Below are 14,444 nucleotides of genomic sequence, written 5' to 3'. Positions count from 1 at the left end.
GGTTGGCAGGAGCTGGGACCAAGCAACGGGAGCTCACCCCGTCGTGGTGATTCGAACTGCCGACCTTCTGATCGGCAAGCCCTAGGCTCTGTGGATTAACCCACAGTGCCACCCACGTCCCTACTGCCAAAGGGGGGAGGAACAGGACCGGCGTGTCCATTTAGGCGAACTAGGCAGTTGCCTAGGGCGCCAAAATGGAGGGGGCGCTGGCCAGCCTGCTGGGGGGGGGGGAGGAAGCCTGCTCTTGCCAGAGGCGGTGGCGGGATGAGTGCCCCGAAAGGAGCACTTTTGGGGTGCTGATCCTGTCGCCACCTCTCGCAGGGGCGGGCGGCCGCGTCTCCCTTCTCCCCGGCTCACTGTGGGGTGGGGGAAGGGAAAGCCACCCAGACGGAGCCCTCCCTTGCCCGTCCCCCAAAGCAACCTTGGCCAAGAAGGCTGCCCACATGAACCAAGACACAGGCAAAGAGCCAATTGAGGCCCCTCACCCCCAAATTGAAAAACAACAGAGGTTTCAGCAGAGTTTCTCCTTCCACATCTCAGGTAAAAGAGCTTTTGTCTGTTTCACTTTGGGTGAAAAGTGGCTAAAGTGTATTTGGGAGTCACTGAGATGAGGTGTTGCAGTGGCAGCAGGACTGTCTTAGGCCGAAAAGTAAAGCAGACCATTTCAAGAGACCGAACAGGAGATAAGACGAAGGTAGGAACTAGGGTTGCTGCACATCCCTAGAAAAAATTGATCATCCTTTTTTGGGGTAAAGTGCCCCTGTCCAGTTTGGACTTCAAACGGGATGCCTTTTTTCCTCCTCAAAACTGTATGGGCAGGGCATGGGTCCAGTGCAAGAAGGAAAGAGAGAGCCTGAGCCGGACTTTCTGCAGGCAGAAACTTCTTTTTGTGCTCCCGGAGGGGTATGGGCATACCCAGCGAGGGGTAGGGGGTCATCTGCCCCCCCCCAGAAGCAAAAAAAAAAAAATTACCATATTTTACGGACCATAACCCACATTTTTTCCCTCTGAAAACCGAAGGGGAAAAGTTGCTGCGGGTTATGGAAATCGGGCTGCAGCCAGCGACAGGAACGTGGGGGGGGGAGAAGCAGCCTGAGCTGGGGGGGGGGGCGGACGGGAGCTCCATCCTTCCTTCCATCCTTCCCCCTCTTTCTTTCTTTCTTTCTTTCTTCGTTTCTCTCTTTCTCTCCCTTCTCTCTCACCCCTTCCTTCCTTCCTTCCTTCCTTCCTTCTCTCTCTCTCTCTCACCCCTCCCTCCCTCCCTCCCTTCTCTCTCTTCCCTCCCTCCCTCTTCCCCTCTCTTTCCCCTCCCCTAGTTTTGATCCTGGGTACGCCCCTGTGGAGGGGCAAGGTTGATCACACTCAGAAAGTGAGAGGGGGTTTGCAAATGGGACTGCTCCAGTGGAGAGAGGAAGAGTTTGTGATGCATGAGCAGCAAGGAAGGGTGGTTGGCCAAAAAGCAAGATCGGAAGGTAAAGCACTCGGGTAAAGCAATTTTTAGCTCCCCAAATCCCCCCTGAACTGTCCCGTATTTTGCCCAACTAAAGGTGACAACCCTAGCCTGGAACTGCTGCCTGAATGCAGCTGTAAGTCTTCTACAACTATTGGTCCTATCCCTGGGGCAGGGATGTAATTTGATGCTCGGCTTCAGGCATCAACAAAAAATGAAACTGATTTGCAAAAATGATACATGTAAAAATATGAGAAAGAGGCATTGCATATACCTTTGTAAATCAAGAAATCTTTAATAAAAATACTTTTTTAAAAAAAACAACTTGGTGGCGCTATATACTAGGGACTAAGATTAGTCATCCTTGCTTCCAGTTGTCTGTCACCTATTTTAAGAACTGAATTAGGAAGAGCTGCCTCATTTACACACACTTCAGCCCGATGGCCAGGAAGAATGACGATAATGTTGTTTTGCTGCCCCCTTGCCGCTCAAACGGTAACAGGTTTTTTTGTCAAGGTGAAAAATTTCCAGTCCCTGTTGCCCTCAAGCCTCCCTCTTTCGCCATTTTAAAATACGTTTCTGTGGTAGAAATTTGAACGATCATTCTGCCTTAACTTGTTTACCAGCTGGCATGCAAGTTAAGCCAGAATTCCAGGAAATTCCATAATGGGAATTGCAGCAGGAATAACATTCATGGCCTGTAAGTGGAGCCAAAATCTGCAACCCAGCACACAATTAGGCAGTCCTAGTACACTTCCACACAGCACTTCTTTCATCTTGAATAATTAAATTGGCAGAGTTATTGTTGGTAGTTAAAAACAAGCAGATTGTTCTCTTATGTAATTATGTGATTACGAAGGTTTGCTTTTTAATCATGCCCACATATTAGATTTATAGATGTTGATGATCCAAGAAGGATAACTCATTCAAAGATCTCAGGGGGGGGGGGAATCTTTTATTAAACAATGTGTGTTTTGTATTCATTTAACAAGAACTTCTAGCAAAACTATAACTTTCACGAGCCAGTTGGTACAGGCTCATCACAATGAGATGAAGATGGAGATTTTCAGTGAAGTGTAATGATCTTCAGGCATGTCCCAGAAGCCAACTCCTATATACTGTACTCAATTCACTGGTTATGCAGGAATTCAAACAGAACCATTTGGGATATATGTACACACACACACACACACACACACACACACACACACACACACACACTGCTTAATGCCCAAATAGGCGTGGTGGCAGTCAACAGTGCTTTTTTCCTTTAAAAAAAAATGTTTCGGGGTACTCTCATTTTGACTCAAGAAAATCACCATTTTATAGTTCAAATAAATCAGGGGAAATAAATACAGTAAATGGACAAAAGTACAAAGATTCATTAATGTTTAGAGGTATGGGCCCCCTTGCGCCCCCTGGGGGGGGGACTGGTAAACATAATGGAGAGCGCAAGGGGTGGGGAAAGATGTGAGGGCATAGGAAAATGGGCAGAGGTGGCTGAGAAGTGGTGATCAGAGTGAAGGTTGCCCAGTGGAGGGTGGTCCATTTGAGCAAATGGAGTATTGCCCCAACAACCTCAAGCAGTCCCCACCTTTGTGTTTACACCTAGTCCAGGGGGTGGCACTGGTTACCAGCTTCCTCCTTCCTAGTCTCAATGTCCTTTGTAGGATTCTGCCAAGAGAAGAATGGGGACAAAATTAGAATTAATCGGCTGTACCTGCCATTGCCTCTGGCCTTCGTCTACGTTTAGTCTTCCCTTCCTTCCATTCTGCCAATCTTCATGGGCACCACCAGCCACCACCAGGTCAAGACATTTTGTTGCCTGAGATGAAGGATGAGATGGTACCCCTGTCCCAGGCAGAGTGAGGCGGCTGGCTCTGGCGGTCACTGTTGAGGGTCAAGGAGCTAAGCTGGCTGCTGCTTTCGGGTGTGGTGATGGATGCTGTCTCATCTCCAGATTCAACTTCTAGTCCAGCCAGTTTCTGTATGTGGAATGGAAGGTGTCATTTTGTTCTTTGTCTGAGGAACAGAACATCTTGGGCAGCCTTGACCCCAATTTGATGTTGGAAAACCAGGTGGGAGCTACATATACGAGGACTTTTCTCACATAAGATATATATATATAACCTACATTGTGAGTGGTAGGGGGGAAACCAGATATCAAGCAATTGATTGCAATAAACTGTTGTGTGCGTGCAAATTATAGGGGGAATGAGACAATAAAAGTAGACAGTGGTCATTCATTCATTCATTCATTCATTCATTCATTCATATGCGAACAAGCAAAATCCTAAACTGGCAAAAGCCTTTTGTATGGGGGTTGCCTGTTGTCTTTGTCCATGGAGTTTTCTTGGCAGGGATACTGGAGTGGCTTGCCAGTTCCTTCTCCAGGCGGATCACGTTTAGTCAAAACTCTCCACTATGACCTGTCCATCTTGGGTGGCCCTGCATGGCATAGCTCATAGCTTCTCTGAGTTATTCAAGCCCCTTCGCCACGACAAGGCATTGATCCATGAAGGGGGCATTGATCCATGAAGGGGTTGCATGTAACAAATGTTCTGCTGCCAGAAGAAATTATCCACCGAACACCAGCATTTAATAGACACCAGACAGCCCAAGCCAACAATGTTACCCTGAAAATCCAAGTATTAAGTGGCAAGGTGAATAGCTGGCAAGTAAGAATTGGACCTTGCCAATGGCTTTGATGATCAATCCCAGCAACCAGGATTGAAAATTTAGCCAATATTGCTACTTTGCAAGTAAATGAAAAGAAGTCTGCCGAGTGGGGATTTCCACCCTACACTTCCGTGTGAAGCTGGGCGGTGGAATGGTTGGGAATTCTGCTGAATGTATAATGTATTTCTTGGCACTTTCACCTTGCAGATTTCAATGAAGACAGCTTTAGTCATGTGACAGGCCAGATTCCCCAAAAGTCATTTACATAAGTAAGAAATGCACTGAATGGCATTTCTACAAAAACATGCAGGGGTTTTCCAAATACCCATAGCTGCTCACCCGCTCCTTGCAGCAATGGGAGCAATGGGAGGCAGCATGGTGTAGTGGTTAAGAGCAGTGGACTCATAATCGGGTGAACCGGGTTCACTTCCCCGCTCCTCCACATTCACCTTGGGCTAGTCACACTTCTCTGAAGCCTCTCAGCCTCACTCACCTCACAGTGTTTGTTGTGGGGGAGGAAGGGAAAGGAGATTATTAGCCGCTTTTAGACTCCTTAAGGCAGGCATCCCCAAACTTTGGCCCTCCAGATGTTTTGAACTACAATTCCCATCATCCCTGACCACTGATCCTGTTAGCTAGGATCATGGGAGTTGTAGGCCAAAACATCTGGAGGGCCGCAGTTTGGGGATGCCTGCCTTAAGGGGAGTGAAAGGCGGGATATCAAGTCCAAACTCCTCCTCCTCCTCCTCCTCTTCTAGCATTATTGAAATAAGGGCATTGCAGGGAACAGATAGAAGAACTCCCATTAATGGGCATTTTCAAAGCAACAAACTGCAATCTGTTATTTGCGTATTATCTATATTACTGTATATATTTTGAAAAGTTGTTTGCTCACTATACATTTGGACACCTCTTAAGAGTGAACAAAAGTTTGCAGACTTTCATCCATGTTTTGATACAAAGGCATTTTGAATCAAGACAGCAGACTGAACCCTTCAAAACTAACACTGATTTTAACCATCCATTTCAAAACTACACTGATCTTCTCATTTCTTAGAATTCCCAAGCAATGCCTGGTACGAGACTGCTAGCTGTTCGTGTGCAATAACATCAGTGTCCTAAATCTGTTTGGGGGGGGGTTGTTGTTTTTCAGTCCCGGTTGCTGACATACAAGTGGTTTTAATTGTAGAAGAGCTCTTTAGGGACACCTCCAGAGGACATATTTATTCAGCATTCTTCCTGATTTGCCAGCACAAAACTTACCTAGAGGTGAAATTATAACCTTCCCGCAAACAAATCAGAACAAACTCTTGATTAATACTTGATAGAAAACAATCAGCACTCATCCTGATTCACTTGTGAGATATTTTTATATCTTCCTGTTAACCATTCATTCCACACTTTTCAATGCACTGCCCCACAAAACGTCCATTTCTTTTTTAAAGGGAACTTCCTGCACCAGGATAAGGATCATCAACTTTTGGGGGCCAGTGGGGCACCTTTTGAATTTTGAGTATGTGCCATGGGGTTGTATAAAATGACTGCCATATGTAAAAGACCAAAAAAGAGAGACAGGAACACAAAATGGCACACCAATGCCCCCCCCAGCTGCCCCATCAATAGGGGGGAGGACAAAAGACTCAATCTTTGCACCTCTCCCCTTTCTGCTCAGAACAAATATGAGGGTGGGTTTCCAGTCCTGGCATCCTATGAAATATGAACATGTTGTGTTCAATGCAGGAGGGGTTAAATTAGTCCAAACAGGTTCTGAGCAAGAGGAGCAAACAGCCTCACAAATATTATGGGGTTTTTGAGGGGGTATCTATCTTTTGTAACGTAAAGGTAAAGGACCCCTGACAGTTAAGTCCAGTCGCAGATTACTCTGGGGTTGCAGCGCTCACCTCGCTTTCAGGCCGAGGGAGCCGGCGTTTGTCTGCAGACAGTTTTTCTGGGTCATGTGGCCAGCATGACTGAGTCGCTTCTGGTGAACCAGAGCAGCACACGGAAACGTCGTTTACCTTCCCACCAGATTCCCACTATTTATCTACTTGCACTTTGACGTGCTTTTGAACTGCTAAGTGGGCAGGAGCAGGGACCGAGCAACGGAAGCTCACCCCGTCGCGGGGATTTGAACTGCTGACCTTCTGATCGGCAAGCCCGAGGTTCTGTGGTTTAGACCACAGCGCCACTCGTGTCCCTTTTGTAGGCAACATAAAAGGTGATGACGGTACATCAGCACTCATGGGTGCCACATGGCAAACCTTGTCTTAGGGTGACAAAGTGCTTTAATTGCATGACCTGCAATTCCCGATATGTCACTTTGGCAAAATGCTGACCAGCTGGAGACGCCCTTTATCAAAAGTTGTAGTGAAGGGAACGGAACTTTTAACAATCAGAGAAAATAAGTGTAATGACTCATGTCAACCAGAGAGCGCTCTTTTTTTCCCCCTTCTGAATTTCATTCATGTCTGTAGCAATCATTTGCTACTCCTTCTTCCCTGTTCTGATACTGCATATATCAAGAGAGTGTTTCGACTCCCTTTGTGAGGCAAGAAAGGGAAAGGATTTGGCACGTTTTCCTTCTTTCAAACATATATCTGCCTCTGCAGTGTAACCGGTGTGTGTGTGTGTGTGTGTGTGTGTGTTTTAACTGTTGCAAATAAGACCTGGCATATTTCCAGAAGGTGTGTCTGGCCAGTAAACTACTAAGGTTATAAAATGTGCTATTGTGGAGTAATACCCTTCCGAAGGCGTGTAGGTGTGTCTGACTGTATAAATAGGCAAGAAGCGCCAGTACTTTGAAGGAGACGGGAATCACCTTGAGTTTTACACTTGGACAAGCTGAAAAGACAGCAGGAGGTATGTGTAATAGCTATCGTGCAATTTGTCTGCAATAGGATGCTAATCTCGGTTGCCTGCTCAAAGGCAAACTACACTTCACCTACAGTAGTCTGCTTTTTTTCTTTTTCATTCACATTTTAAAACTAAAAAGCAGGCTCTTATTAACTGACAGCAGGAGGGCAGAAGGGGTGAGGGGGATGGCTGCTTACCCTTTCCCCTCTGTCTTCCACTATAAACTACATTTTACAGGCAGCTTTTCCCAAGATAGTGGAAAAGGCGACTTGGGGAGAGTGATTGTGAGTGGGCAAATAGCAAGAGGCAAAAGAACTAAGCAGTCACTCCACACCAGTAGTGGACTCAGGAAGTTCCAAGTTCAATCCCTGGCATCTCCAGATAGCCGTGTGAAAGAAGTCTGTCTGTCTGAAACCCTAGAGAACCACTGCAAGCCTGTATAGGCAATACTGGCTTATATGGACCAATGACCAGTGGATTCCGTATAAGGCAGATTCCTATGTTCCTAGCATCCTTACTGCTCTTCTGTTCCTGATTGAAATTTCAGAGGCTCCTTTTCAACACCAACAACAATCAGGAAAGAAAGATGCAACTGCTGTATGTGGTCACTGCCAGCCAGGGTTGACACTATTGGGTTAGATGGACTAAATTCAACAGAAAGGCCGCTTCCTGTGTTCACATTAGGTTACTTAAATCTTATTGAGGCCTGGGTGGAGCCCAGTTCTTTGCCTATTTCCTCAGAAGTAATTCTACTGACCTCAGTGGGGCTTTATGCCAAGTATGCCGACTTAAAATAGCAGTATCTGTGTGTGCTGATCCAGTCTCTTGCTCTGGAATAGTTCCTCTGAAGTCTGTGGGCCAAGAACTGCAGTGTTAAGATTTCTGTCCCCCAACTAGGCAGCAAAGAGTTGGATAGAAGAAAAAACCATTGGGTATCCACTTTTGCCTTTGGGTGAGCAGTATTCTGATTAAGTAGGGAGTAAATCTTGCATTTTGCTAATGTGAATGCCTTGGAAATGGTCTGTTGGAGGAGGTGTGGTAGCAAGCACTGAAGATGTGGCAGTGGCACGCTTTAATAATTTCACACTAACTGTGGTTACAGATCATGCAATAACCGTCAATTCTTGCGTGTAATAAATGATGCTTATCCACCCAGGGTGGTTCACCAGCAATAGGACTCAGGTTTGTAAAACAGGTTATGGCAGCAGAACGAATTCCAAATGTACATTCCCCCCCCCCCCAATCATTTTTTATGTGTATATCTGCATTGTAAAGGAAACACGTTCCTTGATTTATTTATTTTTTAGCATAGCATCATATTTAATATTCAGCTGACTTGTATGCATCTCCATTGGGTTAGTCGTAAGCACACAGAGGATTGCAGTCTTTTTCATTATTTTTCAGAAGTCTAAGTTGGAGAGGTACTTTTACATGAACTTTTACTCCAGTAGAGCTTTGATTCCTGCATTCCTGCATTGCAGGTTATTGGGCTAGGTGAATCTTGGTGGTCCCTTCCAACTCTACAATTCTATTATATTATGATTATCAGAGGGGAATCTGAAACACGGTTTGATTATTCAATAATCAATAAAGCACAGAGCTCCTGGATTAAATATAAACCAAGCCACCCAATTTGGCATGTGCAGCCTAAAGTGTGCGTGGCAGTCTCTCTCTAGATTGGGGCTACTAGCTATTGAGCTTTGAATAAGGAATGGCCCTGTGCTTCATACTTTCCCATTTGAGGATAAAGGGTTTTGTTTTTTTTTTACTAGTAGGCTCTTCCCATGAGCACAGAAATCTGCTGTACAGATTGCACTGATCCTGCCCCCAAGGAACTCAGAATATTATTTAAACCTCACAACAAACCAATCTGTGCGAAGCAGGGGCTTAAAGATACACACCCAACGTTCTAGCATCCTGGAAAACGGTGGAGCACTTTTCTATGGGCACTCCTACACATTGGCATCAGCTTTCTGCCCTCACTTCTGTTGCCTCTGGCAGACTTTTCATCCTGTTTGTGGCTCTTTCCCTGATCCTTCTTTAACTTGGATTTGGCTGAAATGAAAGAAAAGGGATAGTAAGAAAGGGCAATGGGAGCCAGATGTGAAACAGCTGCATATTTGAATAAATTCCAAGCAATATTGGCTGCAAGCGATGTTCCGTCTAAAGGGAAACTCTGGACTGAAGAATCAGTTCGTCTGAGCTCTCAAACACACCCCTGTTTGCTTTCTGGCTGAGTGGAAGTATCATTTCCTAACCTAAATTGTCTTCAGAGGTGGGTTCGGCAGTCAGACAGATCTAGGATGAGATTAGAAATTGATATCATCCTCAAGTGAATGTGGGAGAAAGGAAACAAATTCACTTTTTGCGCTAACAGGCAGAGACCCCCCGACCCTGGGCGACACCCGCCATCATTCTCAAGCGAATGTGGGAGAAAGGAAACAATTTCACTTTTTGTGCAAAAGTTATCTGGGGGGTCTTAAAACATAGTACCAAAGCCAATTTTACCTTTGGGGCAGTTTTGAGATTTAACCTTATAGACTGGTTGTGGCAACAGTCAGGTAGTCACGATCATAATATGAGTTCCTGGTCAAGAAACATCTGAGTTTGTCATTTTAAAATAATATCCTGTTTGGTCCTGGCCAAACCAAGAAAGATTGATTTAATATTTACTTTAAATTAGGCACCCAATTCTGTTATTTAAGTCTTTTTAATGCCTATTTGCCAATTCCTGGCAAAAGTATAGGACTTTTGGTTAAGGTGCTCCTAGTTTATTGACTTGCCCCCTATTTAACTATATGGTCATGGGTTGTACCTGACATTGTGCAAGCAGAAGGCAGCTCGTGCAACTCGATTTTTCTCTCCTCCTCTACCACCCTGCAGCCCTTCCCGAAGGCTAGGGGCACTGTGGCTGTGTCCACGACCACAAGAGGGCTGCAGTGGGAGGGGGACTTACCCCAAATCCAGGAAAGGATCCTTGCTCACCATTTTTGGGCAATCCCCCTATCCCTCATCCTTGTAAATAAAAGCCCATAATATTCAGGAGGTCTCCTATACCCTCTGTAGAAGGATTTGGGGGTGCTCCTGGAGGAGGGAGTAGAAGAGGAAGGGCAGCTTTTGTGTGCATTACCTAAGTTCTGCTCATACAGTCCTGGATAAAGCCCAGTCATGTCCCTCACTCTGAAAAGCATATACTTTAACTCTATACAGGTGTTCACACATCACCTGACAAAACTAGAAAGAGGAAGGGTAAGGATCAAGCCTACTGGCTCTGGCTCTTACCTCCACCTGTTCAAGATCTTGTAAACACGAGGCTTAGAGACAACTAGTATCCTTCAGAAATGGAGGGGATAGATCATGCATAAGGTATCTGCTTGCATTTTGTGCAATCAATACCTTGATTTTCCAGAGGCTAAGGCATTGCAACAGAGGTTCCCCCCTAGAGATAAATCCAAGCTAGAATGGTACCATGATGTGAGACACTGATTATCATACTGCTTTATGATCTTTGCTGGTATCGATAATGTTGATGCCAACATGGCTAAAGATGAAAATATGAGTAAACCCCAAGGGAATGGCTTGTCACAAATTCATTTCACTCTCCCGAAACAGGTTTCAAGAGAACAGCAAGCCATGAAGGTCCGACATTTCGCTGTTGTGTGTGCCCTTATTGTGTTCTCCCAGATGCTACAAGCTGACTGTGAAATACAGAAAGAGAGGAGAAGGGGAAATGGGAAAGGTGAGAGGCCGCAGCCTGGCTCTGATAACCAGAATGGAAGAGATCAGAAAACCCGAGGTCAGAAGGGTTCACTTAAAGGCAAGTTCGTCACCAAAGAGAAGTCTGAGTGTACCTGGGCACTGAATGAAGCAGAGGTTGCTACCTTGAAAATTGATTGCAAAAGATCGGAGAGCACCTTCTCCTGTGAATTTTCAGGCGACCCTTCCAGCTGTCCCCAGTACGCACAAAACAAGAAGGTGTTCTGGAAGCAAATTACTCGGTCTCTAAAGAGGCAGAAGAACATCTGTGAAGACCCAAAGAGCATCTTAAAATCTAAAATCTGTAGGAAAGGGCCACCGGCTGCTCACCTTAGAATGGTGGCACCACATACTTCCAGAGAAGACAAGCCAGTTCAGCATGGACGGGAGACCCCTCTGGAACCTGATACACCTGGAACTCAGCCAGACAAAGCATCCAGCAATTGTGTTGAAGATGTCGATTATATTGATCAGAGAAAAGTGGCTGAAGAACACTGCTCAGAGTTATGGCGGTCTCTTTGCCATTTCGTCATTTCAATGATACAAGATAAGAAGTGCAAATAGTTCCATGAGTTACTACAGACGCACATGTAAATCACATTGTAGAAGGACGAACCATTCAAAATAGCCCTCTAATACATTTGCCCAGGAACCAGTTTTCCTGGAGACACTCAAAGGTGATTCCTTTTTCATCTCCAGAATGGGCTGCTGCCAAACCCCATGGCCACAACTACTGATCCCACTTGCACCCTCATTACCTCCACGTAACTGTGGGGAAGAGGTCACATGATGCAACTTAAGGAGGGAGGTTGGACTGAGGCCGATATCATGCTGGTTTTCCCATCATATAAGGGTGACATCTTCAAAGTGAATATTTAAAGGTCTCCTCCCCCCCCAGAAGATACTGTTTTTGTCAGGTCATCAAAGATGCTGTATATTCTATTTTTCTAAAGAGAGAAATTGATTTATATCGCATGCTATATAAATGTTACCGTTGGCTGTTACAAGCCCTCTGTAAAAATGTACATATTATGCTTTGTTGAATATCTCCTCCTTCCCTTGAGTACGGTATGTCTAGCCAAAGTGATTATTTCAGTGCTATGCACTTTTTGTACTTTTGCTTTCAGAGTTGCAGAAAATTAATAAAGTTAAATATCTACTCAGGTTTGTTCTCTATGTGTTAAACATTTCTTTCTGTATGAAAAAATCGTGGATATCTTATATCCACAATTAACAGCCAGATTTCTCTCTGATGTGTTCATTATTACTTGCAGTGAACATCATTGTGTTTCCTCGTAAGTTAATCACACTGTGACCTGGAATCCCAGATAGAACTATATAAATGGGCTCAGCTGTCGTAGATCCCAAAATAAATGGGATAGAATTGGGAACCTTGTTGGAGTAGGGGCAAACTTATTTCTAATTTATTTCTAATTTACATTTTCATATATTTAAGTGACTGACATATGGAAAAAAATTCAAGAGGTTTTTCTCTCCTTCAATGAATGAAATATGTCAAATCCAAGAGAAGTCCATGAATGTTCCATATTCCCAGATTATATATATATACGGTAGTATGAAATTCTAATCTACAACCCAGACTAATGGTACTATACAGGATCTTATTTTTTTAAAATAAATAAAATGGTTTTTGAAGGGGGACAATTCAGTAACGTCCAAAGGCAAATTGTTGGATATTGTCAAGCTTGCAAGACAATTGTGTGCGCTAAGACCATTTGGTGAGTTTTCAATAGACTTAAAATCAATCAACACAGGACAAACACAGGATATGTGCCTTTTGCATGCATGTTGAGTACATAAGTCTATGTAATCAATTTTTTTTATTAAGAAAAACCCCAGTTATTCCACTCATGATGGATCAGAGATATAATTTGACCCTGAGGGAGTCTGCCTCAATTTCTAATGTTCCTTTTACACTGCTACGTTACCTGCTATTGGCTTTTTGATCAATATCTCAGCATGTCACACTCAATTTCATTCACACCAGTGGCATGGAATGACACAACAATGAACGTCACTAAATGCCACGCTTTCTGCACATACATGCATTTCTTCTCCCATGATCCACCCATGAAAACAGCAACGAAGAGCTGTATGCCAGGATACCACCCCAAATGTCATCACTTTATTCCCACAATTTTCTGGGTTAACAGTGTTGCAAGCAATTTATTTTTCCTGGAAGCAATTAACACAGAAATAAGCACAAAACACCCACTAGATATCTACAAGTGGCTTCTACATCGTGTGAAAACTCAAATATAATGTGGAAATTAACAGTTAGGGAAATCTTGTGAAAATGGAATCAACTATTGCATGAACACAGCCTCAGACTGCTATCTTAGAATAGCATTCGTAAGAACAAGATGACTATGCTACGACACAAGTCTCCAAATAATCAGACATATATGCATATGTCCCTATATACACTTTACTATAAGTTCCTTGACTCAGTCAGAAATGTGGAGTCTAAGTCAGAATTGATATGAGTGATTTTATTTTGCAAATTGGCCGCAGTAGCCTGTCATGGGTTCTACCAACTCTCCTCATAGACCAAGCTGCAATAGGACTTCTGCCACTCACAATGCGACTGACACTGAGCAAAGCCCTGCAGGCTAGACTCTAACATCCGTTCTAGCATGTTTTTCATTGGATTTGTCACAAATCGCATACCATTCAAGCACCATTCGTCCTGTGCTATTGCCCCAGCTTCTCAGAAAACCAGGGTGGTGGTTTAACTCTACAATTCAGGAGAAGGCAGTTGAGAGTGATTGCGTATACTACTACGCAGTCATTTCTATTATCCAGAGAACAACCAGAGCATCAGGATATGTCCACCAGAAAGGTCAATAGGAAAATCTATCGGAATCCATCAAGGGCGAGTAGATCATCTCCCCTGTCCTGCAGAGGTCAGGTGGCAGTAAAAGCCTCAAACTAGTCTGTCCATAATAATGGCACCAAAATAGCTGTCAGGAGCAGGTTAGCAATAAAACACCCGGTGTCAGCGAAGTTAACACTTTATTCAAACAAACCACCTCAGGTCTGGGGATCACAGCAACGCTTCCCAGTAGATCTTGCCCCAATTAAGCAGCTGCGAGGACTTACGGTCCCTGCCTTCTCACAACTGTCAATGACTCCTCCTGGTCCTTCGCCAGCAACCTGAGGCTCCTTCATCTTGTCTCTCTTTTCTCCACTATTACATTCCTCTACGTGTTCTGGGAGACCAGGGAGAAAGGGAGCTAGTCACAGCAAGAGGGGGAGACTCCCTGGCTTCTTCAGCAGCCTGTCAGATCTCTGCTTCTTGGCCCCCTCTTCTCTCCAGCCCCCTGATTCTGGACAGCTCTCTGCCCCAGTCTCATCCTGTTCACTAAGTCCTGTGACCTCTTCCGTTTCCAACACCCCCTCCTCCCAGTCTTCTTCCTCTTCTCCCTCTGACCACTCATTGTCATCACCAACCCCAAAGTCTGAGCTTTCTTCCCTCGGGAGTACCACCCACACAGAAGAAACCACCCTTGTGGTTCATCATGACAGATCACTTATAATGCTCGTCACATCTCAGCTTCTGATGAAGCACACATAGCATTAAAATTGATGTGATATGCATGGATGTCCCTGTATGTTAAGTAAGGTGCCTGCCCTGTTCACATATAAAACAGTGGCCAGGGGAGACGTCTAATTTGAATATCAA

At 44.6% G+C, this 14,444-nt stretch overlaps 1 protein-coding gene and 1 long non-coding RNA gene across 2 annotated transcripts in view; one reads left to right on the top strand and one right to left on the bottom strand.

Moving 5' to 3' along the window:
- Positions 1-2,391: 2,391 nt before the first annotated feature.
- Positions 2,392-14,444, bottom strand: part of LOC118084210 (uncharacterized) — a 16,315-nt gene continuing 4,262 nt past the window's right edge. The window contains exons 3-4 of the long non-coding RNA XR_015947084.1: positions 8,884-9,037; positions 2,392-3,124 (exon numbers count right to left, since the gene is read on the bottom strand). This is a non-coding gene — a long non-coding RNA (uncharacterized LOC118084210). The remainder of the gene's footprint in view (positions 3,125-8,883; positions 9,038-14,444) is intronic.
- FGFBP1 (fibroblast growth factor binding protein 1) lies at positions 6,946-11,902 on the top strand. Its single transcript, XM_035113568.3, has 2 exons — positions 6,946-6,988; positions 10,595-11,902. Exon 2 carries the CDS (start codon positions 10,616-10,618, stop codon positions 11,300-11,302), a length of 687 nt encoding a protein of 228 aa, XP_034969459.2. The 5' UTR covers positions 6,946-6,988; positions 10,595-10,615; the 3' UTR covers positions 11,303-11,902.

The sequence above is a fragment of the Zootoca vivipara genome, chromosome Z1 (assembly GCF_965207765.1).
Source record: "Zootoca vivipara chromosome Z1, rZooViv2.hap1.1, whole genome shotgun sequence".
Taxonomy (NCBI): Eukaryota; Metazoa; Chordata; class Lepidosauria; order Squamata; family Lacertidae; genus Zootoca; species Zootoca vivipara.
This window is presented reverse-complemented; position numbering and strand designations above follow the sequence as displayed.